Source organism: Lacerta agilis, chromosome 11 (assembly GCF_009819535.1).
Source record: "Lacerta agilis isolate rLacAgi1 chromosome 11, rLacAgi1.pri, whole genome shotgun sequence".
Lineage (NCBI taxonomy): Eukaryota > Metazoa > Chordata > Lepidosauria > Squamata > Lacertidae > Lacerta > Lacerta agilis.
In genome coordinates, this window is record NC_046322.1 from 3,309,026 (window position 1) to 3,332,498 (window position 23,473).

The 23,473-nt window shown below is 47.3% G+C and overlaps 1 protein-coding gene across 1 annotated transcript in view; it reads left to right on the forward strand.

Moving 5' to 3' along the window:
* Nucleotides 1-23,473, forward strand: part of NOL6 (nucleolar protein 6) — a 67,362-nt gene that overhangs the window by 11,291 nt on the left and 32,598 nt on the right. The window contains exons 9-18 of the mRNA XM_033164225.1: nucleotides 580-638; nucleotides 1,608-1,709; nucleotides 3,427-3,542; nucleotides 4,928-5,105; nucleotides 8,902-9,024; nucleotides 9,927-10,075; nucleotides 12,601-12,676; nucleotides 16,836-16,976; nucleotides 17,997-18,114; nucleotides 21,823-21,977. Coding sequence (XP_033020116.1) covers nucleotides 580-638; nucleotides 1,608-1,709; nucleotides 3,427-3,542; nucleotides 4,928-5,105; nucleotides 8,902-9,024; nucleotides 9,927-10,075; nucleotides 12,601-12,676; nucleotides 16,836-16,976; nucleotides 17,997-18,114; nucleotides 21,823-21,977 — 1,217 coding nt within the window. The remainder of the gene's footprint in view (nucleotides 1-579; nucleotides 639-1,607; nucleotides 1,710-3,426; nucleotides 3,543-4,927; nucleotides 5,106-8,901; nucleotides 9,025-9,926; nucleotides 10,076-12,600; nucleotides 12,677-16,835; nucleotides 16,977-17,996; nucleotides 18,115-21,822; nucleotides 21,978-23,473) is intronic.

Genomic DNA, 23,473 nt, shown 5'->3' on the forward strand with positions numbered 1-23,473 from the left:
CGTTTTTGCCTGGCGCCTAAAGGTGTGTGATGAAGGCGCCAGGCGAACTTCCCTGCGGAGAGCATCCCACAGATGGGGAGCCACTGCAGAGAAGACCCCGTTCTCGTGTTGCCACCCTCTGGACATCTCGAGGAGGAGGCACACGAAGGAGGGCCTCAGAAGATGATCTCAGGGTCTGGGTAGGTTCATACGGAAACTACAACTGCTGCTGCCCTCAAGACCTGCTTCTGAGCAGACATGTTGGAACATGTTGTTGGGTACCTTGAGGGCAGGATACTGCACTAGATTAGACTCTAAGATCACACCTGTTTTCATCCTGAGAGGTTTGGGGAAAATCAATGCCCATCTCCGCTGCTATTTTTAAAAAATTATTATTATTATGTATTTTTATTAAAGATTTTATTGGTCTACAAAAGTATGTGCAATGCCTTTCTCTCTTTTTCCCCCCAAGTAACATTTTTTACAGATCAGTTTTGTTTTTGGTTCTCTATAAAGGTGCTCTCTCCCTTTTCCAAACTTGCAGTTTCACAATCTTGCATGATCTTTTCCCCCCACGTGTCTTGTCTTCCTTCCTTCCAGCTGCCACAGACCTCAGTACATCTGGAATCAGCCTTTCAAAGGATGGAGTTTCCTCACTGGTAAGAGTGTGTGCTTTGGGGCACTTGGGGTTCCTGGTTAGGGCAGAGGCGGGGGGGGGGGATTTCGTCTTGCGAGGCACCTTTTCCCATAGGAATGCATTAAAATTTAATTAATGCGTTCCTATGGGGGGGAAAGTCCAGGGGCCCCTCCCGACCGGCACCGGAGCCACGCCGCGCCACGTTTTAAGACTGCAGTGAGCGAACAGCTGCGCTGCTGTTCGCTCGCTGCAGTCTTAAAACGCGGCGCCACGCGGCTCCGTTGCCGGTTGGGAGGGGGCCGTGGGATCGCGCTCGCCATCTTCGGCCACTCCCAGCCCCCAGCCACTCTGGGCAGCTCCCAACAGAATATTAAAAACGATAAAACATCAAACATTAAAAACTTCCCTAAACAGGGCTGCCTTCAGATGTCTTCTTGACATCTGATGGGAGGGTGTTTCACAGGGCGGGTGCCACTACCGAGAAGGCCCTCTGCCCTGTTTCCTGTAACTTCACTTCTCGCGGGGAGCGAACCACCGGAAGACCCTCGGAGCTGGACCTCCGTGTCTGGGCTGAACGATGGGGGTGGAGATGCTCCTTCAGGTATAGATAGAAAGATTATATTTCCAGTGAATCAATATCAAGTCTTTAAGGAGACCTAAGGGTGCAAAGAGCCCATCTATGTTGACCAGGTGTCAAACCCCGTATCTGAAGAAGTGTGCATGATCATGAAAGCTCATACCAATAGCAAACTTAGTTGGTCTCTAAGGTGCTACCGGAAGGAATATTTTTTATTTTGTCCCGTATAATGGGTATGTGGTTTAGGGTAATAAGATCATCTGGCGTTTTTTATTTCTCCCCCAAAATTTATTTATACTTACGGATGCTGTTCTCCAGAATTTTGCAAGCATTACCCATTGCATAAACCTAAGTTTCAAAGGAGCATGTTTCTTGTTATGCCGTTTGAATCTCAGCTTTGTCCTGTTCCTCTAGCCTACCCTGGCGGACTTCCACGCAGCGTTCCAGGTGGTCTTCGTGGACCCTTCTGGGTTGGTGAACCTGTGCGCAGACATGACGGCCTCCACATATAAGCAGGTAAATGAGATAGCGGTTTAGCCCAGCGTTCCCCAACATGGTGCCCTCCAAATGTTTCCTATCAGCCCCAGCCAGTTCAGATTTACTGGAGGAGAGGAGAGGAAGATTCTCTGTGCAGCCAAAAGGCCTTGTTACTAGCAGAACGAATTCATTGGAAAACCACCCCGTGTATTCTTGTCACTTATAACCAGCTCTTCGCCGTTTGCATAATCCTGGAGTGAGAAACAGAGTTAAAAATACGATAAAGCAATATTTCACCGAAATTCAACACCCTCGAAGGAAGAACGGTTGATAAAAACCTTGGGATATGCAGTGATGGCAAAACTGATGACAGTGATAAGAGACACAAATTTAGAATCCTTTAAGGAAGTCTGGGAACCCTTTCTAGTCTGTTTAAAAAGTTATTTCCCCTATGGGAAGGCCAAGGCAGGGTTTGAAGCGTAAGAAAATAGCAGGATATATTAAGAAACGGGTTAAAGAGGAAGAAATTAGATAAGGCGGAACTTTAAAAAGCAATTGTATGTAATTGGAGTTAGAAATATTGACGTGGAAGCCACTAGTTTTGTTGAATTGGAATATAACTGTTGAGTAACAGATTTAACTTTCAGTACGGAAAATGAATAAAATATATATAAGAAATTCAAGCTAGTGTAAAAACAGGCGGCATGCCAGTTTTGTCACCGTTGTTGGAACTGCAGACTTGTGGGGTAGGCTGAGAACGAGAGAGTGACTTGGGCGAACGGGAAATTCGAACCTGGGTTTCATGTTATTGTCTACCTGCTGCTCTGCTTTGCTCTTTGCAAATGGACCAGGGAAGCGAACGAGCCAAGAGCGTTTGCACCGGCCGCTTGGGGTGGGGGTGGGGGTGGGGTGGAGCGGTTTTGTAGCTTACCCCCAACCAAGATGAGTTGTTGCCTTGAGAGAGAGAGAGAAGGATGCAACTACATTGTGATCTGGAATTGACTCTTGGGGGGTTGGCCAGTGTGGTGCAGTGGTTAAGAGCGGTAGACTCATAATCTGGTGAACCGGGTTCGCGTCTCCGCTCCTCTGCATGCAGCTGCTGGGTGACCTTGTGTCAGGGAACCGTCAGTTCCCAGTGGGGCGGTGCAGGGGCTGTGGAAATACAGAGAGCCCCAGTGTCGTGGGGACAGCAGCAACACCTCCAGTGGGGAAAGCCGGACGTCCTCTAGCAGGGAGGAGAGACAGGAAACGTGTCAGGCGAGGAGGGGGCTTGAGTATGCTACAGAGCCCCAGTGCTCACCTCGCCAGGGAAGCAGAGAGGAAAGTGAGACGCTTCCATCGCCCCAGTTGTGTAGAGGGGTGAAATGCAAAGAGGAGGAGGCTTGGGGTGCCAAAGATCTTTTGCTGGGGGCGTTCCCGAAAAGCTCCACTTCCGGAATCTGGGACTGACTAAGCAGGTCATGGATTTTGGAGCTCTGCACTGTACATATTTGCACTCTTAAACTTGTAAATAAAAGGAACGGAGTCCTGCCTCATTACCACCACCAAAACCTTACACCTTGGGCTAGTCACACTTCTCTGAAGTCTCTCAGCCCCACTCACCTCACAGAGTGTTTGTTGTGGGGGATGAAGGGAAAGGAGAATGTTAGCTGCTTTGAGACTCCTTTGGGTAGTGATAAAGTGGGATATCACATCCAAACTCATCTTCTTCTTCTTCTCTGCTTGCCTGAATACGTGCGGTTTTGCTCTCCCTTAGATCCAGTTCGAAGCCAAGCACTCCATGGAGATTCTGGACGACAAAACGATGGATGGGTTCCATTTGCTGCTCCTGACCCCCAAGCCTCTGATCCGAGCCTTTGACCACGTGTTCCAGTACGTTCTCTCCATGAGAATATTTCTTTCTTTCTTTCTTATGTTTACACACCACTTTTGCTTCTAAGGAGCACAAAGAGACCTGCCTGGTTCTCCTCCTCCTCATTTCCTCCTTACAACAAGCGTGTGAGAGAAATTGGGCTGAGATATGGTGACTGGCCCAAGGTCACCCAGTGAGTTTTGTGGCCGCATGGGGATTCGAACCCCAAGCCTCCCAGGTCCTAGTCCAACACTCTTTTAAAAAAAATGTATTTTACTAAAAACCAGAGCCCTTTTGGGGGAGATAATTCAGACAGAATTTCCCAGGTGTCAAAAAAAGGTTATTTATGTATGCCATTACGGCTGCCCAAGTTTCGTTAGTACAAAAATTGAAAATGAGTGAAGTCCTAACCAAAGAAGAAGGCAACTTAAATTGTTGGAATATGCACAGCTTGCAGATCTAACATATAGAATAAGAGAAGAAGAAGAACATTTGTTTAAAGAAGATTAGAAAATGTTTCTTGAATATATGGGGGGGGTGGAATTGTGTACACTTGAAAATATCAGCAGCATTAAGATAAATTCAACAGTGTAAATAAGTTTTGATGGAAGTAATAATGGAATACTGAATGGTTTAGTTTATATAAAATATGCAGGCATTTATATTACGCAAAATGAACCATGGAAAGAGAAGAAGGGAAGTCATTGATATTTTAAGGTTGTTTAAATGAATATTCTAAATTGTAAAACAGAAGCTTTAATAAAAATTATATATAAAAAAGAAAATAAGTAATACGTAATTAAATAAATAAGAATTAATAATCTGACTTGACCCTATACAGGTGAAAATCAATAAATTAGAGTATCGTGGAAAAGGCCATTTATGTAAGCAATTATTTTCATTAGCTACTGGGGTTTATTATATTAAATAGACTCATGACATGCAAAGCGAGATATGTCAAGCCTTTATTTGTTATAATTGTGATGATTATGGCATACAGCTGATGAAAACCCCAAAGTTGAAATTGTTAATTTGGGGTTCTCATCAGCTGGACGCCATAATCATCACAATTATAACAAATAAAGGCTTGACACATCTCGTTTTGCATGTCATGAGTCTATCTCATATATTAGTTTCACCTTTTAAGTTGAATTACTGAAAGAAATGAACCTTTCCAAGATATTCTAATTTTTCGAGTTCCACCTGTATAGAATGATCCAAGAAATGGGTCGACTTGCTCATACTGGGCTGCCAAATCCTGCCTTTCTTGGAGCAGAACCTGAGTTGGTTCAGCACCGATAATTTATTTCTCCTCCGCTGCTGTGTTTTCACAACCTGGGCACAGTTGCTTATTTGTGGACCCAGCAGTGACGGCATTTCTCTCTCCTGGTTGCCCTCTCCTCAGCCTCAAGCACGTCTCCAAGCTTCAGGCGGCCTGCAGGAAGATGCAGCTGCTCAACGAGCTGATGGATCGCGGCGGGAATTACGTGGCGGCGACACTGCCTTTCCTCATCGGCTTGCTGGAACGAGGGCTGTCCCGGAGGATCCTGTTGCTGACGCATGCGCTGCCCCAGACTCTACCAGTAAGTTTTATTTCATTTTTTAAATAGTAATCTTTATTAAATTTTATAAAATAACACTAAACAAAACACAACACACGAACAATACACAAAAAAATTCATAGTCCATCACATCATTATTTTCCATTGTATGGGGACTTCCCTCAAACCCCCCCCCCCCGAGCTACATTGTCCATTTATCACTTTTAGCAGGATCATCTTGTAAAATCTTAAACTACAATAAGAAGAAAGTCTATGACAATCAATTCTAACCAAAAGTTACCGTATTTTTCGCTCCATAAGATGCACTTTTTTCCTCCTAAAAAGTAAGGGGAAATATATGTGCGTCTTATGGAGTGAATGGTGGTCCCTGGAGTTGAATTGCCCAGGAGCCAAAAGAGGATCATGCATTTTATTTTACAAAGAGAAAAGGGGCTGTTGAAAGCACCCGCTCAGCAGCTGATCAGCAAGAGATCGGGAGAGAGATAAGAGTCCCCGCCCTCTTGCCCAGGCCTCCATTGTTGAATGTGCTGCAGAGGGAGATTGTTTGTTTCCCCAGTGACATGGGACTGGCTGATTAGATTATCTGTCTGGAAGCTGTAGAAAAGGCTCCCTTTCCTTTAGAAGCTGCAGATATGTGAGTTGAACCCCATAAAAATTGGGCTTTTCCTCTTTGCTTTTCCCCCTTTGCAAAAGGAGCTTTGCTTTTCCCCCTTTGCAAAAAAAGCTGCAAAACGTTTAGCTGATCCTCAAAAAACAGGGCATTTAGAGGAGGAAAACCAGAAAAATATTTTTTTTCTTGTTTCCTCCTCTAAAAACAAGGTGCGCGCTATGGTCCGGTGCCCCCTATGGAGCGAAAAATACGGTAAATCATGTGTTACCGAAAACCTATCTATACTTCCTTAAAGGTAAATTATATATTACAATACTTCTTCAGGTACTCTCTAAATTTCTTCTAATCTTCTTCCACCTTCTCCTCTTTCTGGTCGCGGATCCTTCCAGTCATCTCAGCGAGTTCCATATACTCAAGCATCTTCATCTGCCAATCATTTATTGTAGGCATTTCTTGCGTTTTCCAGGATTTACCATATTTTTTGCTCCATAAGACGCACTTTTTTCCTCCTAAAAAATAAGGGGAAATGTCTGTACATCTTATGGAGCGAATGAATGGTCCCTGGAGCCGAATTGCCTAGGGGCCAAAAGCAGAGAGAAGGGAGTGTTGAAAGAAAGCCACTGAACAGCTGTTCAGCAAGTGATCGGGGAGAGAGATAAGGCTCCCTTTCCAGCCCCGCCCCCTTGCCCAGACCTCCATTGTTGAACGCAGAGGGAGGCTGTTTGTTTCCCCAGCGACATGTGACTGGCTGATTAGATTATCTGTCTGGAAACTGTAGAAATGGCTGTAGGACTAGAAGCTGCAGGACTGTGAGTTGAACCTCATAAAAACGGGGCTTTTCCTCTTTGCAAAAAAGCTGCACCACTTTGAGCTGATCCTCAAAACAACAGGGCTTTTCCCTTTGCAAAAAAGCTGCACCACTTTGAGCTGATCCTCAAAAAAGCAGGGCTTTTCCCTTTGCAAAAAAGCTGCACCACTTTGAGCTGATGCTCAAAAAAAACCAGGGCTTTCCCCCTTTCCTCCTCTAAAAACTAGGTGCGTCTTATGGAGTGAAAAATACGGTAGCTATTAGTAATCTAGCTGCTGCTGTTGCATACAAAAAGAATGTGCAGTCTTTCTTTGGGATCTCGTCTCCTACAATTCCAAGCAAAAAGGCTTCTGGCTTTTTAATAAAGGTATTCTTAAACACCTTTTTCAATTCATTATGAATTTCCCCCCAGAAGTCTTTTATCTTGGGGCAGGCCCACCACATGGGGTAAAAGGTACCTTCTTTTCCTTTACATTTCCAACATTTGTTATCAGATGCATGATGCATTTTTGCCAGCTTCACAGGTGTAACATCTGTACACCAACCTACCATTAAGTTTTATTTCAGACCATGGTGGTGACGATGATATTTATTTATACCCTGCCTTTTCCCCTGGCAAGGACTCAAGGCGGCTTACGGATTAAATGAGAACAGCTAAAAAACATTTCGCGGTGGGGGGGGGGGAGACAACTGAACATTAAGAAGATTATTAAAAGCATACCAGTGTACTGTTGGCACCTGTCCATCTTGGGAGACATTTATACACACAACAACCCTGTCAGGTAGGTTAGGCAGAGAGAGAGAGCAACTGGCCGGAGGTCAGGGCCGACGCGTCCATTTAGGCGAACTAGGAAATTGCCTAGGGCACCAAAATGGAGGGGGCGTTGGCCAGGCTTGGGTGGGATGGCCTAGCCACCCCCGTCTCGTCCATTGGGGCTGGTGGCGCGCCGCGCCAGGGCACCGCCCCCCCGGGGGCCCCCCGCAAGCCCGCCGGCATACCGGGCGCCCCCTCCCCAACCCGTCTCCACTGGCGGGCGGGCACTTGTGCACCGGCGGCACAGCCGCTGCCGCCCATGCTGCTCCCCGGCGGGCTGCGAGCCGGCCGCCCAGCCCTGTCTTCGAGCGCAGCAAGCGGGGCAAGCTGTGCGGACACGCCGACGGCCTCTTCCCGCCCCCCCACGGGCGGGCGGGTGCTTGCACCGCCTACGCTCTCCCCCGGACGCCCTGGACGCATGGGGGCACTGGAAGGATCGCTGCACCACGGCGGCAGATGTGCCTGAGACGGCCCTGGGGCTAGCAGCAGCTTCTCTGCTGTAGCGGAGAAATTGTTGCTTGCCTCTCCACCACCCCCACCTCCCGCTAAAGCAGGCTTCGGCGGGGGGGGCGGCGCCAGGAGGTGGTTCGCCTAGGGCGCAAGAAGCCCTAGCGCCGGTCCTGCCCGAGGTCACCCAGCGAGCTTCATGGCTGAGCAGGGATTTGAACCCTGGTCTCCCAGGCCCTAGTCTAGCACTCTTAACCACTCTGCCACACTGGTTAACTGTAGTTAGCTTGCATATCTTTCCAGTGTGGGAGAGGTTTTACCCCAGCAATATATCTGTCAAAACTACATATATCTAAAGATAGACGGTCGTTCACCCTCGCTAGATTCAACGTGCTGCCATCTGCCTTATTGCAGGGCAGATATGTGGGTAAACCGTATGCGGAGCGAGTCTGCCCCTGTGGCCAGATAGAGCTGGAAACCTTCTCCCATGTCTTGCTTCGATGTCGTTTTTATGAGGATTTACGCTCAGTCTTTATTACCCCGGTTATACAGAAAATTCTAAGTGGGTTTGAACCTAAATGCTTAAAATCCCTGTTCGAGGACAGGGATCCAGAGGTCGCACTTAAGGGTGGCCAAATTTTGCACGGCTGCCATAAAACTCAGGGAACAAGCTGTGCATTACAAAGACTAAGGCCTCAGATGCAAACCCTAGATAATATTTTAGAGGCAAAGACCTAAACCACATTTCTAATTGCTGCCATATTCGTATTGTTTATTTTTATATTTGATTGTTAATCCAAACATAATTCTATTGCGTTTTATGCTTGTTTAGTATGGTACGTAAAACTGGTCTGGGACCGTAAGAAAATTTATATACCGTATTTTCCGGTGTATAAGACGACTGGGCGTATAAGATGACCCCCAACTTTCCCAGTTAAAATATAGAGTTTCAGATATACTCGATCACAGATTCTTCACCCGGCGTATAAGACGACCCCCGACTTTTGAGAAGATTTTCCTGGATTAAGAAGTAGTCTTATACGCCAGAATCTTTCCAGTGTGGCCCATCTAATTTTTCTTTCCAGAATCTTTCCAGCGTGGCCCATCTAATTTTGCTTCTCTCATCTTTTTCGCCCAGTGGCCAATTGACGCTCATCCCCCAAAACACAAAGACATCGGGTCCCTGTCATTTGGACTTCTGCTGAACCTTGAATTTGCCGGCAGCATCTTGGAGAGGGGGCCTGGAGGGGACAGACCAGAGGTGAGGCTGGAAGAGTGCTCTGGTTCCCATTGTTGGGTGCCTAAGAGACTTTCTGCCTACGCTGTTGCCTTCCGTTTGTTCCATCTTGTAGGCACAGCCCATTGGTGGTGAAAGTACTCACTTTGATTTCAACGGGCCTTTTTCAAGGCACGATTAATCATGAAAGAAACTTCCTTGTCCTGTTTGGCAGACCCTTTTTTCTTGCTGAAAAAAATGATATTTTGGTCCCATGGAACTCTCCGCCACTGGAGATTCAGCAGGCACCTTCTGTGCCAAATTTTAGCACCTGCCAAAAGCTTTTATATTCTGCCAGGCCTATGCAGGCAATTAAGAAGGCATCCACAGTGGCTAATGAATGCCTGTTTTTAGATTTTTCATGGTTTTATGTTTTTATTTCTGTAAACCGCTTTGATGTATTTTTATGACACAGCGGTATACAAATATTTTTTTAATAAATGAATTAAAGAAACCTATTTAGTGCTGCTTTTGCTTTTTTTTTGCTAATTTCTGAAAAGTTAAAACTTTTAATGCAATTTATTTTTAAAGAATGAAGGTCAGAATCACTTTCTCTTTTTCTGCATCCTTTGCAAACAGGATTAGAGTTACCTGTGAAGACAAATTGGCACCTAATGCCCCATTTATATTTGTATTAGTTCTGTTTTAATTGTTCGGCGTGGTTGAAAAGCACAAACCAAACCCACAGAAGTTAACTTGTATCTGTGCAAACCCAGGAATTGTATGCCTGACCTGCAGAACGTCCCTCTATTTTGTTTTTTAAAAATGACTTTAAGAGTATATAAAAATGAACTAAATTATGTTCATTTTACTATAAAGAAAGCAACCCTATGAGGAAGATAGAGAAATGCCTTTCATTTCCCCTCTCTCGGGGTTTGATCCTGCAGGCGCTGGAGTTTCGGCAGTTTTGGGGGAAGCGATCGGAGCTGAGGCGTTTCCAAGATGGCGCCATCTGCGAGGCCGTTTTGTGGGATGCGCCAAACATGAGCCAGAAGCGGCTCATTTTTGAGCAGATCATTCGCCACCTCTTGCAGTTGTGAGTAGCATGTGGGGACTCGGGTTTTGGGGGACCCAGAGAAGGCGAAAACGGGGGTTTGTGTGTGTGTAAGACCATTGGTCACTGGAACACAGCTGGAGTGTTGCAGTTGGAGCAGATGACTGCAAAGGTTGCAAGGTTTCTAGCCGGGGCAATCAGAATAAGGTCCACTATTTGACTGCTGATTCAGGACCCTAAACTTTGTTTTATATAATCGACTTTTTATTTTGTTCTGTGTATATCGCAATTTTTTTTTTTGTTGCTATGGCCGACGGCTGCCGCAAATAAAGTTTCATTCATACACTCTTGGGGGAGAAGCTAAAACATTTGGAGAGCTTTAACTAAGAAGAAAAGACAGGTGGGCAGTGGACATATAAAATTATGGACAGCATGGGGAGAGGAGATAGAGGAAAACATTTTGCATCTGTCACACTTGGTAAGAACATAAGAAGATCTTGCTGGTTAGGGTGATGGGAAAACCATAGCTTGAACTATACGGACCTTTGTCGGCAAGGTGCTGCCTCTGCTTTTTAAGATGCTGTCTAGGTTTGTCATTGCTTTCCTCCCAAAAAGCAGGCGTCTCTTAATTTCGGGACTGCTGTCACCATCTGCAGTGATCATGGAGCCCAAGAAAGTAAAATCTCTCACTGGGTGGGTTAATAATGATTAAAAACGATAAATAATGATATCACTGGTTACTAGCCACATTGGAGGCAATGCACTGCCTCCATGGTCAGAGGCAAGATGCTTCTGAATACCAGTTGCTGGGATATGGAGGGAAGGGTGGTCTTGGGTTCAGGTCCTGCTTGCAGGTTCCCACAGGCGGGAACAAGAGGGGCCATTGGTCTGATACAGCAGGCTCTTATTTCGTTCTTACCACGTTCTTGTGTTACGGATGCAAAATATTTTTCCTCTGTCTCCTCTCTTCATACTATTCATAAAAGGTAAAGCGGGTGGCACCGTGGTCTAAACCATAGAGCCCTTGGACTTGCCGATCAGAAGGTCAGCGGCTCGAATCCCCACGATGGGGATGAGCTCCTATTATTCTGTCCCAGCTCCTGCCAACCTGGCAGTTTGAAAGCACGCCAGTGCAAGTAGATAAATAGGTACCACTGTGGTGGGAAGGTAAACAGCGTTTCCGTGCACTCTGGTTTCCGTCACAGTTTCCTGTTGCACCAGAAGTGGTTTAGTCCTGCTGGCCACATGACCTGGAAAGCTGTCTGTGGACAAACTCCGGCTCCCTTGGCCTGAAAGCGAGATGAGCACTGCAACCGCATAGTCACCTTTGACTGAACTTAACCGTCCAGAGGTCCTTTATCTTTACCTTATACAGTGGTACCTCTGGATGCGAATGGAATCCGTTCCGGAGCCCCGTTCACATCCTGAGCAGAACGCAACATGCAGCACCGCTTCCTCGCGGGTTGCAAATCGGCGCTTCTGTGCATGCGCGTGATGTCATTTGACGCGTCTGTGCATGCGCGAACCACAGAACCCGGAAGTAACCCGTTCTGGTACTTCCAGGTTTGGCGTGTTCGTAACCCGCGCCGTTTGCAACCAGCAGCGATCGTATCTTACTATTCATAATTTCATAGATCCAATAACTTCCCCCAAACTAGCCGTGGCAATGGAACAAAACTTTTGTTCCTGAAGCAGTGTACCTTGAGTATCAGACAAAGCACAGGGTGGGCCTGTTGCTGTAAGTGGCTGTACTCAGGGCTATTCGTCTAGAAAAGGAGGTGCCAGAACTCACCATGAACACCCCCTTTGTTTTATTATAATGGTGCCCACCTGAAAGTTGTTGGAACTGAGCTCCTGCGAGTTCTGGCTGAAAAAAAGCCCTGGCTGTACTCATGGGCTGTCCACTGTTGGCAACGGGATACTGGGCCAAACAGTCTGAGCCCACCAAAGAAGAGTTTGGATTTGATATCCTGCTTTATCACTACCTGAAGGAGTCTCAAAGAGGCTCACATTCTCCTTTCCCTTCCTTCCCCACAACAAACACTCTGTGGGGTGAGTGGCGCTGAGAGACTTCAGAGAAGTGCGACTAGCCCAAGGTCACCCAGCAGCTGCATGTGGAAGAGCGGGGAAGCGAACCCGGTTCCCCAGATTACGAGTCTACCACTCTTAACCACTACACCACACTGGGTCTCAAAGCAATTCAGGCGGCAGCCTTGGCTGGTCCCAGAGGAAGCTTGTGCTCTTTCTCCTGTGCCACCGCAACCTCCTTAGTTGCTGATGCCACCATCATCCTGTGAAGGCCGGCGAATTGTCCGTCCTAACAGAACGTTGCGTAAAGAAACCCCCATGTTCTGCAGACTCTGCTCACGGGGTGCATTTATGACGTTTGTGGTTTCAGCAGGCATCGAGCAAATGTAGGCTCTCCCAAGCTTTTATCGACGTCTTTGAAAAACATATTAGAAGCTTCGTTTAAAAAAAGGAAAAGAAAAGAGAGTTGATTAGAAGAAAGGAGCGCGTTCCCTGTTTAAAAGCCTTTCATGGTTTGGCTCCCTCTTATCTCTCTGCAGACACATGGACATTCCGGAAACTTCCATCTGCTACACAGGTGGCCTGCTGGAGCCTGTGATCAAGCTGGGGCGTGAAGTAAGGACCCTCTTTCTCCTCTGCGAATTCGTGTCCTTTGAAATGCGGTGGAGCTTTCCCTTCCTCTCCTCTCCCCATGTCCCCACCCCCAGGAAATCTGTTCCACAGGGCACAGGGAAAGGGGCAGCTCCATTGCTCAAGCTGAGAAAGTCTGCTTTGGAATCAGAATGGCAAAGTATTTATTTATTAGTAATTAAATGTGCGTTCTGTCCTTTATCTGAAGATCACAGAGGGGTTCACAACACAAAAACACAACATGAAAACTCAAAATACGTAACAAAACAAAAGCTAACCAGTGACCCCCCTCCCCCAAACACTTGTTAAAAGCCATAGATTGTTGTGTCCTTCAAAAAAATGGGAATGCGGGTTTCATTGATCGCCAACTCCTCTGTCCTATTAAGTCACACTCACACCATATGTTTAAAGTGCATTAAACCATATGCTTAAACTGCATTGATACGTGTGCCTATCCCCCAAAGCATTCTGGGAGCTGTAGTTTGTTAAGTGTGCTGAGAGATGTTTATAGGATTCCACAGAACTACAATTCCCAGAGTTCCCTGTGAAGAGAGACTGACTGTCATAGCACTACAGTGGTTCCTCAGGTTACAGACGCTTCAGGTTACAGGCTCCACTAACCCAGAAATAACGCTACAGGTTAAGAACTTTGCTTCAGGATAAGAACAGAAATCGTGCTCTAGTGGCGCAGCGGCAGCAGGAGGTCCCATTAGCTAAAGTGGTGCTTCAGGTTAAGAACGGACCTCCAGAACGAATTAAGTTCTTAACCCGAGGTACCACTGTATTGAGAATAGTAACACTAAATTCTGTGTTGTCGTCCCCCCCCCCCCCGCTCCCGGTGTCTGCCTTTTCCGTTAAGGGCAGCTATGAGAGCAACTTCCTGGAATCACTAATTGCAGGGTTTGGATGAGAGTCGTTGGGATATCAGTGTGGTGATGGGAAATGGTTAGCCCAGTTCCTCTCGTGCCATGGTCCTCATCCTGATCAGAGAGGCCTGCAGCTGCTGTTTAAGGAAAACCCAGAAACCAGACTTGATAAATGCATTCACAGATTGAACATACGTTCTAGTTTGGTAGTTATCCTCCCGTAAAGGGCAGCGTCTGTTGTGCCAAAGTAAAAAAGGTCTGGTGGTTATGTCAATTGGCTGTGTCCAGGCTGGTCTGCAGGTGGCACCCTTCACCTGTGATATTTCAGACGGGAGTGCATTGCAATCTGCTTTAGATCTGCTTTCTTTAAGGGAGAATCAAACGAACTGCCAAAATCCAGTTTCTCCTAAGAATGCCTGGGAGGCAGTCTCTTTCCACCTGTGTTGTGCATGGTCTCCTCACATGTCTGGGCACTCCCTGTGGGACTGGCAGACTTTTCCAGATCTCCCCCCCCCCCGCCCCCCCAAAGTGGAAGGTTTCGGACTGTCCATTTGGCTAACTTAGACAAAAAGTGCCTCCCATATTCCGACCAATTCACACTTCTCCAGATTTTCCCCAGCCAACAAATGCAGATTCCGTATGCCATGTTTTCTATATTAATGTTCTCCCAAACAGGCCTTTTTGAAAGATATCCTGCTGCAGATTGAGAGGCACAGGCAAGATGGATCTTTTGCTATGAACTAGATGAATATAATCAGTCTTAAATGTTTTGGACTACAGCTCTCTCCCCCCCCCCCCGCATCTTTCTTTAATTTAGTAGCATGTAAGAGTCAGTAGAGGGACACGGGTGGTGCTGTGGGTTAAACCACAGAGCCTAGGGCTTACCGATCAGAAGGTCGGCGGTTCGAATCCCCGCGGTGGGGTGAGCTCCCGTTGTTCGGTCCCTGCTCCTGCCAACCTAGCAGTTTGAAAGCACATCAAAGTGCAAGTAGATATATAGGTACCACTCTGGCGGGAAGGTAAACAGCATTTCCGTGCGCTGCTCTGGTTCACCAGAAGCGGCTTAGTCATGCTGGCCACATGACCCGGAAGCTGTACGCCGGCTCCCTCGGCCTATAGAGCGAGATGAGCTCTGCAACCCCAGAGTCATCCGCGACTGGACCTGACGGTCAGGGGTCCCTTTACCTTTAACTTTAAGGGTCAGTAGAAGTTTGTATAATGAGTTGCTGTTTCCTGGCACTAAGATTATCTAATATAATCCTTAGTGGAACCTGGTGGATGGAGAGAACCAGTGGGACACATTTATCTTTGGATACAAACCATTTAGGACGCAATGGAGGTGGCGTCGCTCTTCACATCAAAGAGAGCATTGTGTCCTGCAAGCTAGGGAGCATAGCACACATTTATTTTCAAGTAAATTGGTTCACTGGCCCTGGCAGAACTGAGCAGCTCCTGTGCAGTTTGCAAAGGTGTCTCTACTCCCTCCAGTATGACACCATTGCTAGGATGTCTGACAGTTCAGATCAGGAATGAGCACTTCTTCCTGTCTGGCCTAAGCCCCACCAGAGGGAAATAGACACTTTAAAAGGGAGGGGAGCAAATGGGGAGAAACTGACCCATTGCAGCACCGGGACGAGCCAAGAATATGAATATTGTTGTTTAGTCATTTAGTCATGTCCGGCTCTTCGTGACCCCATGGACCAGAGCACGCCAGGCACTCCTGTCTCCCACTGCCTCTTGCAGTTTGGTCAAACTCATGTTGGTAGCTTCGGGAACACTGTCCAACCATCTCGTCCTCTCTCGTCCCCTTCTCCTTGCGCCCTCCATCTTTCCCAACATCAGGGTCTTTTCCAGGGATTTTTCACTTCTCATGAGGTGGCCAAAGTCTTGGAGCCTCAGCTTCAGGATCTGTCCTTCCAGTGAGCACTCAGGGCTGATTTCCTTCAGAATGGATCAGTTTGATATTTTTGCAGTCCATGGGACTCTCAAGAGTCTCCTCCAGCACCAGAATTCAAAAGCCATGAATATTATACAATTACAAATATTATTTCTTTGTGTAGGTGAAGCCATTTCAAAAAACAAAACATGTAAAGCAGAATAAAATGCATTACAGTTAAAATAATTTTTAAAAACCAGGCATCCGTGTCAGACAAGAGTTTGCTCCTTGAAGAGGTTTGTCCCCGCAAACCTTTCTCCTTAAAATTGCCGCTCTAAAGGCAAAACAGGCCACTTTTTCAGAAGTATTAAGGGAAAGGGGGGAAAGGGGGATATCCGACCGATCTCTCAGCTGGGAGATTTAAATCTTTGAATGAGGCTGCTCTTAATCCCTTGTAGATTGGGCAGACTAGTAAGTAGCAAAGTAAAACTTCAGGCGCTTCCACGTGGGCAAGCTCTCTTCATGAGAGATCAGCCCTTCAGCTCTCTATATTGGACAAACAGGCCAAACCCTCCGCCAAAGGATAAATGGACATAAATCTGACATCAGGAATCACAAGACAGAGAAACTAGTAGGAGAACACTTCAATCTCCCAGGACATTCTATAAAAGATCTCAAAGTAGCTGTCTTAATACAAAGAAATTTCAGAAATAGACTGGAAAGAGAAGTGGCTGAATTGCAACTAATCACCAAACTTAAAACCATGGAGAAACCTGGTCTGAACAAAGACATTGGATTCTTATCTCATTATACATGACAAAGCTATCTTTAGCCATCTCACCCCTTGCCTTTCCTTGCAAGAGTCACAGGTTTTCCACACCTATCAGCTGATCACCCATTCCCACCATCCTTCTGAGTAATACCCCTCCCCACTCTCTCACTATATATAAGGGTCTGGTGACTTCCGTTTCAGTGTATCTGAAGAAGTGTGCATGCACACGAAAGCTCATACCAAGAAAAAACTTAGTTGGTCTCTAAGGTGCTACCGGAAAGAATTTTTTATTTTGTTTTGACTATGGCAGACCAACACGGCTACCCACCTGTAACTCAACTATGGTAGAGTGCATAGAATGGATCTGAGATTTGGGATGCTGGTTAAGAGCAAGGACATTTAAACCCCACCCCTCTCCTCTCCGCTCAGCAATGGGATGGGTGTGGGAATGAGAACAAGTGAGACAGAGCATGTTTGTGCATGTTACGTGTTCGCATTTTTCTGCGCTGTGTGTGTCGTGAATGTGCACGCAGCCCCTTGAGAGGGTTGGCCAGTCTTTAGAGTCCCCCCGCAAAAATAAACGGAACCATTCTTGCTTTTAACTGCCTTTTTACCTGGGTTCTCGAACAGCCGGCAGGTACTGGCGAGGAGGCCATGTTGAGTGTCGTCCGCTCGTACGACGACCTGAGCCGCAAGCTGTGGAAACTGGAGGGGCTGCCGCTGACGGTGACGTCCGTGCAGGGAGCCCACCCTGCCCTCCGGTACACCGATGTGAGTCTGAGCCAACGAAGCGGAGCTGTCGGAGGACACACTCGGTCTGTTTAGATGGGAATCTTGGATTAGGATTTGGCCACCCGGGGAGGGGAGGGAGTGGATCCTCCTGAGATGGCAGGATTCTGGTTTCTTTTGCTCCATGGGTCATCCCAGAAAACTTTATGGGGAACATCCGTTGGTAAAAATGCAGAGCTGTCTCCTGTTGGGTCCAACCCCTGGTTCCCCCTAGCCCAACGCTATCTAATGCAGGGGTAGGAAATGTGGTGCCCCGCAGATAGTTTTTGTACTACAACTCCTGCCCTTATGGCCCAATGGACAAGGACGATGGGATTTGTAGTCCAGCAGTTCTGGAAAGAACCATGTTAGCAACTCCTGTAGCCTGCTATGGCTGGGAGCCACAGGATCCTGGCCCAGAGGAGGGGCATAGAATCGTAGACTTGGAAGGGACCCCAAGGGTCATCCAGTCCAACCCTCTGCAATGCAGGAATCGCAACCGGAGCATCCCGGCGGGGGCAGACCTTGGAAATATGCCGCCGTTTGGCACCCCCTCTGCAGTTCTTGCAGCGCTGTCGTAAGCCCACGGTGCGACACCGATGGCCCCTGCAACTGTGCAAGAGGGGAGTCTTGTCATGAGAGCAAATTGAAGGAAATTCCCCCCCCCCCAATATGGACCTTCCCCAGGAATCTGCAGCATTGGGGGGTCCTGAGGCAGGCAGCCACCTCTCCCAGGTCCTCTGCAGACCGCATCATCGCAACATCCAATTTTGCCTCCCCCGACCCCCATGACAGTCACCTCTCCCATCAGCCCCCGGTGAATTCTGCCTTTTAAATGCCTAACAAAAGGTGTCCCAGAGAGCCATTGGCCCCTTGACCTGCCCTCCTTACAATTGGAGACGGGGCATTTTCTGCCCGGGGGGGGGGGGACAAGTGCCCTGAGGATGTGCTGCTACCTCTAGATCTTGCGTGGGCTCCCCTGTTTCTCGCTCCTCTTACCGTGCCTTCCTGTTTCTTTCTCAGGTCTTCCCTCCGGTGCCCGTGAAACCAGATTACGCCTACCACGCCAGGATCGAGGGCCAGGAGTCTCTTCTGCCCTTGGCGGAGAAGCCATGCCCGGCGTATTTAGCACCAATGAAAGGCAAGGATGGGTAATGTGGGTGGCATTGTCTCAAAAGTGGGCAAGGGGCATTGTGAGCCCCCCCCCTGCTGATACTTCATTTTGTAAGTCAAGGCTGCAAGACCTGTCAGGTCTCCCTAACTGCTGCTGATCTCTGTGAGGGATCCTATTCCCTCCCCTTTCAATACTTCCCCAACCGTGACTCTCCCTAAGTTTCACTGACAACTAGGATGAATCCTTCAGTGTTCACATGGGAGTTGTCTCTGGGGTACCTCAGGGCTCTACGTTTGAAAAACTCTTGCCACCTAGGGGATCTCCCTACCAGGGTTCCCAACTACTGCAGTTTGCCTTCCCTTTAGGCAAATAAGTGGCACACTTGGCTTCACTGTCCAGCCCTCTGTATGACAGGAGAATAAGCAAACGGTTTCCTCTTCCACAGGAAAGCTTTGTTCTCTCCTCTTAGTCACACCTCTTAAGGTACTGATACACTGCCAGAGTCAACGAACGTTTAAGCACATTTAACTTTATTAGGTAACTTGAAAACATGGATGTCTCGGGTTATTACTGGTACAAATCTTCTTCTCATGTAATTCAGCTTTGTTATAATATTTCCTGCATCCCTTTAGCAATGGTAATGACCTTTCCTCCCATTCCCCAAAGCCTAACCTCCATCCCCCAACTGCCAAACCCCCAACTGCCTTTCAAGGTTGTTCCCCCTCCTTTTAGAATGCCAACTAGCTCCGCCTCCCAGGGAACACCTACCTAAAATGGGAGTGATAGGTTAGCCCATGATGAACCTGAATCATCAGCAGGCATCATTCCGCCACAAGCTCCTCCTCCCATAATCCTGTCCTGCATGGGGCTGATGGGATTTGGAGTCCCAACGACACCTGGAAGGTCCCCATCCCTGATACAGAGCAATCTATCCAAGTGCCTGACAGCTTCCGGGGTGGGTGGGAGGCTCTTCCCGTTTTACAAATGGGGAAATGGGGCTGAGAGAGAGAGAGAGAGAGGCATTTCAGAGACTTCATGCTGAATCAGGGGCCTTGAAGAGGTTGGTGGGGATGGAAGTTGGCGTTTCCTTCCTGAGCCCAGTGCCGGATTTACGTATGAGCTAAACAAGCTGTAGCTTAGGGCCTCACTCTCTTGCCCCCCCCCCATTATGAGTCTTTGTAAATTGTATTTCTAAAGGAACTTTTGTTATTGCTGAGACGAACCTCCACTTCAGACTCTCCCCTTGTTACTAAGTTAAATTTTTAATCAGGTGTTCTGGGTCAAATTACAATGCACCCCACCTGTCCCTCTGAGGTCCGTCTGTGATGTCAATCCCCTTTTATCTATGATCTGGGGATCTCTTAGTAACGGGAGTTTTCCTGTCCAGCAGCCGTGGCCGGTTATATCCTCCGCTCTGGGCTTCAGGGGTTAACCTCTCCTTTGCCTACAGTTCGGGGTCTCTCCTTATTAGATCCCCTCACTAAATCAGTTAGCTAAGCCCTCTTAGGAACTCTGGCAATACCAGGGTTTCCGCCCGCTAACCCCTCCTGAATGAAACTCCAAGACACAAACTATCACCCTTCAGTTTAGTTTTGTCCTTTCCCTGAGTTCCCCTCCTCAAGAGCCTATATAACTCGCTGGACCAAAAGAACGACGATATTTTCTTAGCTCAACAATAAGAGGTCTTTATTTCTTACAGAAGATAAGGGTTTCAGTGATGGTTCATAAGCTTAGTTTCATAACAGTGTAAACTCTTTCTTTCAGCAACATATACACATCTTCAACGATCCTAACCTAACCTAACCTAACCTGGCCCCACACCCTCCTTCTTCCAGTCACTCTCTCAACACTAACGGCTGCTCCCTCCTTTTAAAGAGCGGGATGTCCCACCTCCCAAGGGGTATCTGCCACTCTAACTGGGGTGCCCATTAACTCCTAAAACACTGTGGGTTTCTGAACATCCCCTAACTTAGTTCTGATTCATTACAATTGCCAAATGCCAATGTGTTTGCATTATTAAGTTAGGAATAAAAAATCATTTTAAGTTAGAGCTTAATAATTATTTCGCTATTAATATACTACTTCTTAATTGTATTTCAGTTCAACAATTCCTTTGATAAAATGCATATTTTGTTACGTGCAAATGGCTTTAGATACCTATTAAGTCCATAAATTACCATATAGCGTATATATTCAACACAAAAACAGCGACCATTTGTTGTTGACCAAGGACAGCTGGACATATAAAGGGCCCCGTTACCTTCAGTAGCTTAGGGCCTCATCAAACCTAAATCCGGCCCTGCCTGAGCCCAGCATTTGTTCATTTGCCCACATAGTTCGTTAGGCATAGGTATATTATAGTCATACCTCATATTGCGAGTGCTGCAGGTTATGTTTTTTCAGGTTGCGCTCCGCACCGAACCCGGAAGTACCAGAATGGGTTACTTCTGGGTTTAGGTGCATGCGCAGAAGCGCCAAATTAGGTCAGACGCGGCGCTGCGTGATTCAAACACTGCGGGTTGCGGATGTGCCTCCATCACAGATTACGTCCGCAACCTGAGCGTTCACAGTATATCCATCTGTATTGCTTTGGTGTATTTACCTGTACAGTGGTACCTTGGGTTACAGACGCTTCAGGTTACAGATGCTTCAGGTTACAGACTCTGCCAACCCAGAAATTGTACCTCGGGTTAAGAACTTTGCCTCAGGATGAGAACTGAAATCGCGTGCTGACGGCAGCGGGAGGCCCCATTAGCTAAAGTGGTACCTCAGGTTAAGAAGAGTTTCAGGTTAAGAATGGATCTCCGGAACGAATTAAGTTCTTAACCAGAGGTATCACTGTATTAAAACAGGGGACATGCTCTGCTCTTGAAGTCCCCCAAAATGATGCATGGTCAGAATCATTAACGCCTCAGGAAACCACAGGAAGGGAGAGGGCTCTTGTGCTCGGATCCTGGTTGCTGGTTTCCCACAGGCAACTTTGGGAATGGGATGCAGGATTGGATGGGCCTTTGGCCTGATCCAGCAGCCTCCTCTTAGACGACAGAAATTAGGTTATCCCCCAAAATGACTGGAAAAATCAGGGTTCGGGAAGACCAAAATTTTAATAAGGAATGGGGGAAATTTGTAACTTATCTTAAGAACCATTGTAAACGGTTAAAATCGTTGGTAGGATTGGAACATCACTTGTAGTGAGTTTTGGACACAATGGTGAGTTTTGGACACAACGGAGGGTTAAAAGATTTGGATTATCATAAAAGATGCGAGAGGAAATGATTCACAATAGGACCCACAAAGGGGAGGAGGGATGTCCGGGAGATTCCTTGGAATCTTTTTTTTATGTTGTAAGTTGGATAATGTGAATGGAAAGTTTCATTTTGAAAAACCAAATGAATCAATTGAAAAAAGAAGAGGTTAGGCTATTCCTGTCCAGACAGAGGCACAGCTGGGCCACCAGCCGAAGCTGACGGAAGTCACCCCACGCTTCCAAGGCCACTTGGGCTTCAAGCAACAGCAAGGGATCCAGGGGTAACCCCCAAGCTACATGCCCACACCTTCAGAGGAAGTGTAACCCCATCAACCTCCCAGCCACCCGCTCTAGGGAACAGTGCTTCAGTCTTATGTGGACGGAGCCTCAGTTCTTAGCATGCTCTTCGCCTGCCTCTCCTCCTGCTTCAATGCTGCTCCTTGCTCCTTCCGTTAACTCTTTTGTCTCCTCATTCCCTCTCGCACTAGTGATCTGTCACATGGAGGGGAGCGGCCAGTGGCCTCAGGACAAGGAAGCCATCCGGCGAGTCAAGGCCGCCTTCCAGCTGCGGCTGGCAGAACTTCTCCAGCAGCAGCACCGTCTGCTCTGCAGGGCCTCGCCCACCTACACGGACGTGTATAAGGTAATTGTGCCGGAGGGTGGGTGTGTTCGTGCACATTTGCCTCCGCAGATGCGCAGGAAGCTGGAAGTCGTTACGTTGCGAAATATGACCAGGGGCCTGCTATCTTGAGAGAGAGAGAGAGAGATGGGAAGCAGAGCTCACTCCATCAGTTCCGCTGTGACAGGCCAGCTCCATCAAGCCTCCTCCCCTGTCACCTGGGGGCAGCCATGACATCCGGCTGCCTCGCTGGGAGAGATGGAAAGGAGAAGGCTCAGCCGGTCAGCTTGGCCGAAAACCCGTCTCTACCAGGCTCCTTCTACGCCTGAACTATGCAAGCTGGCCATTATAAGAACAACTGTTTATATATTCGTGCTTGAGTTTGATTTCTTCCTCTGCCCTCCTTGCACCTTTTCCCTTGTGTGTCGTGTTTCTCTAGAGCATAAGCCTGCGGGCATGGGTGAATAATAATAATATTCATTCATGCATTTATTCTCCGCCCATCTGGCTGGGTTTCCCCAGCCACTCTGGGCGGCTCACAACAGAATATTAAAAACACAATAAAACCCTAATTGTATTTATTTATTAAAACTTGTATACCCATAGGTCTCAGGGCAGTTCACAACATAAAATTACAATATAAAAAACACAGAATACATAATAAAAACACAGAATATATAACAAAAACAAAAAGCAAAGGTAACCCAATGATCTTCCCTCCCACAACACATTCAGAAGGGCACCAGATGTTCATAAGCCAAAGGCCTGGCTGAAGAGGAATGTTTTTGCCTTGAACTTCTGCTCCTCCTGTGATTTTCTTTACTTTTGCGCTTTTAATTTAACATTTCTGATTTACTGCATATGGCTCCGAATTGCGATATTTCATGGGACTCTCCCTGGGGTCATTAGGTGAAGAGCAGGCTGTCGGCATGGACCCAAGATGTTGGAAGATTCAGGACAGATAAATGAAAGTTGTTCTCTAAGGTGCTGCTGGAAGGATTTTTGGATTTTTAGATAAATGAAAGTGCTGCTTCACTCAGCAAATAGTTAAACTGCGGAACTCATTCCCACAGGAGGCAGCGATGATCGCCAACTTAGATTAGGGAAATTTATGGAGGAGAAGGCCTAGGAATGGCTGCTAGCCCTGAGAGCCAGTGTGGTGTAGTGGTTAAGAGCGGTAGACTCCTAATCTGGGGAACCGGGTTCGCATCTCTGCTCCTCCACTTGCAACTGCTGGGTGACCTTGGGCTAGTCACACTTCTTTGAAGTCTCTCAGCCCCACTCACCTCACAGAGTGTTTGTTGTGGGGGAGGAAGGGAAAGGAGAATGTTAGCCGCTTTGAGACTCCTTCGGGTAGTGAAAAGCGGGATATCAAATCCAAACTCTTCTTCTTCTTCTTTAGCTGTGCCCTGCCCTCCACGGTCGGAGGCAGCAATGCTTCTGAATCCTGGTTGCTGGAAACTGCAGGATGGGAAGGGAGGTCTTGTGTTCGAATCCTGCTTGCTGGTTTCCCACAGGCA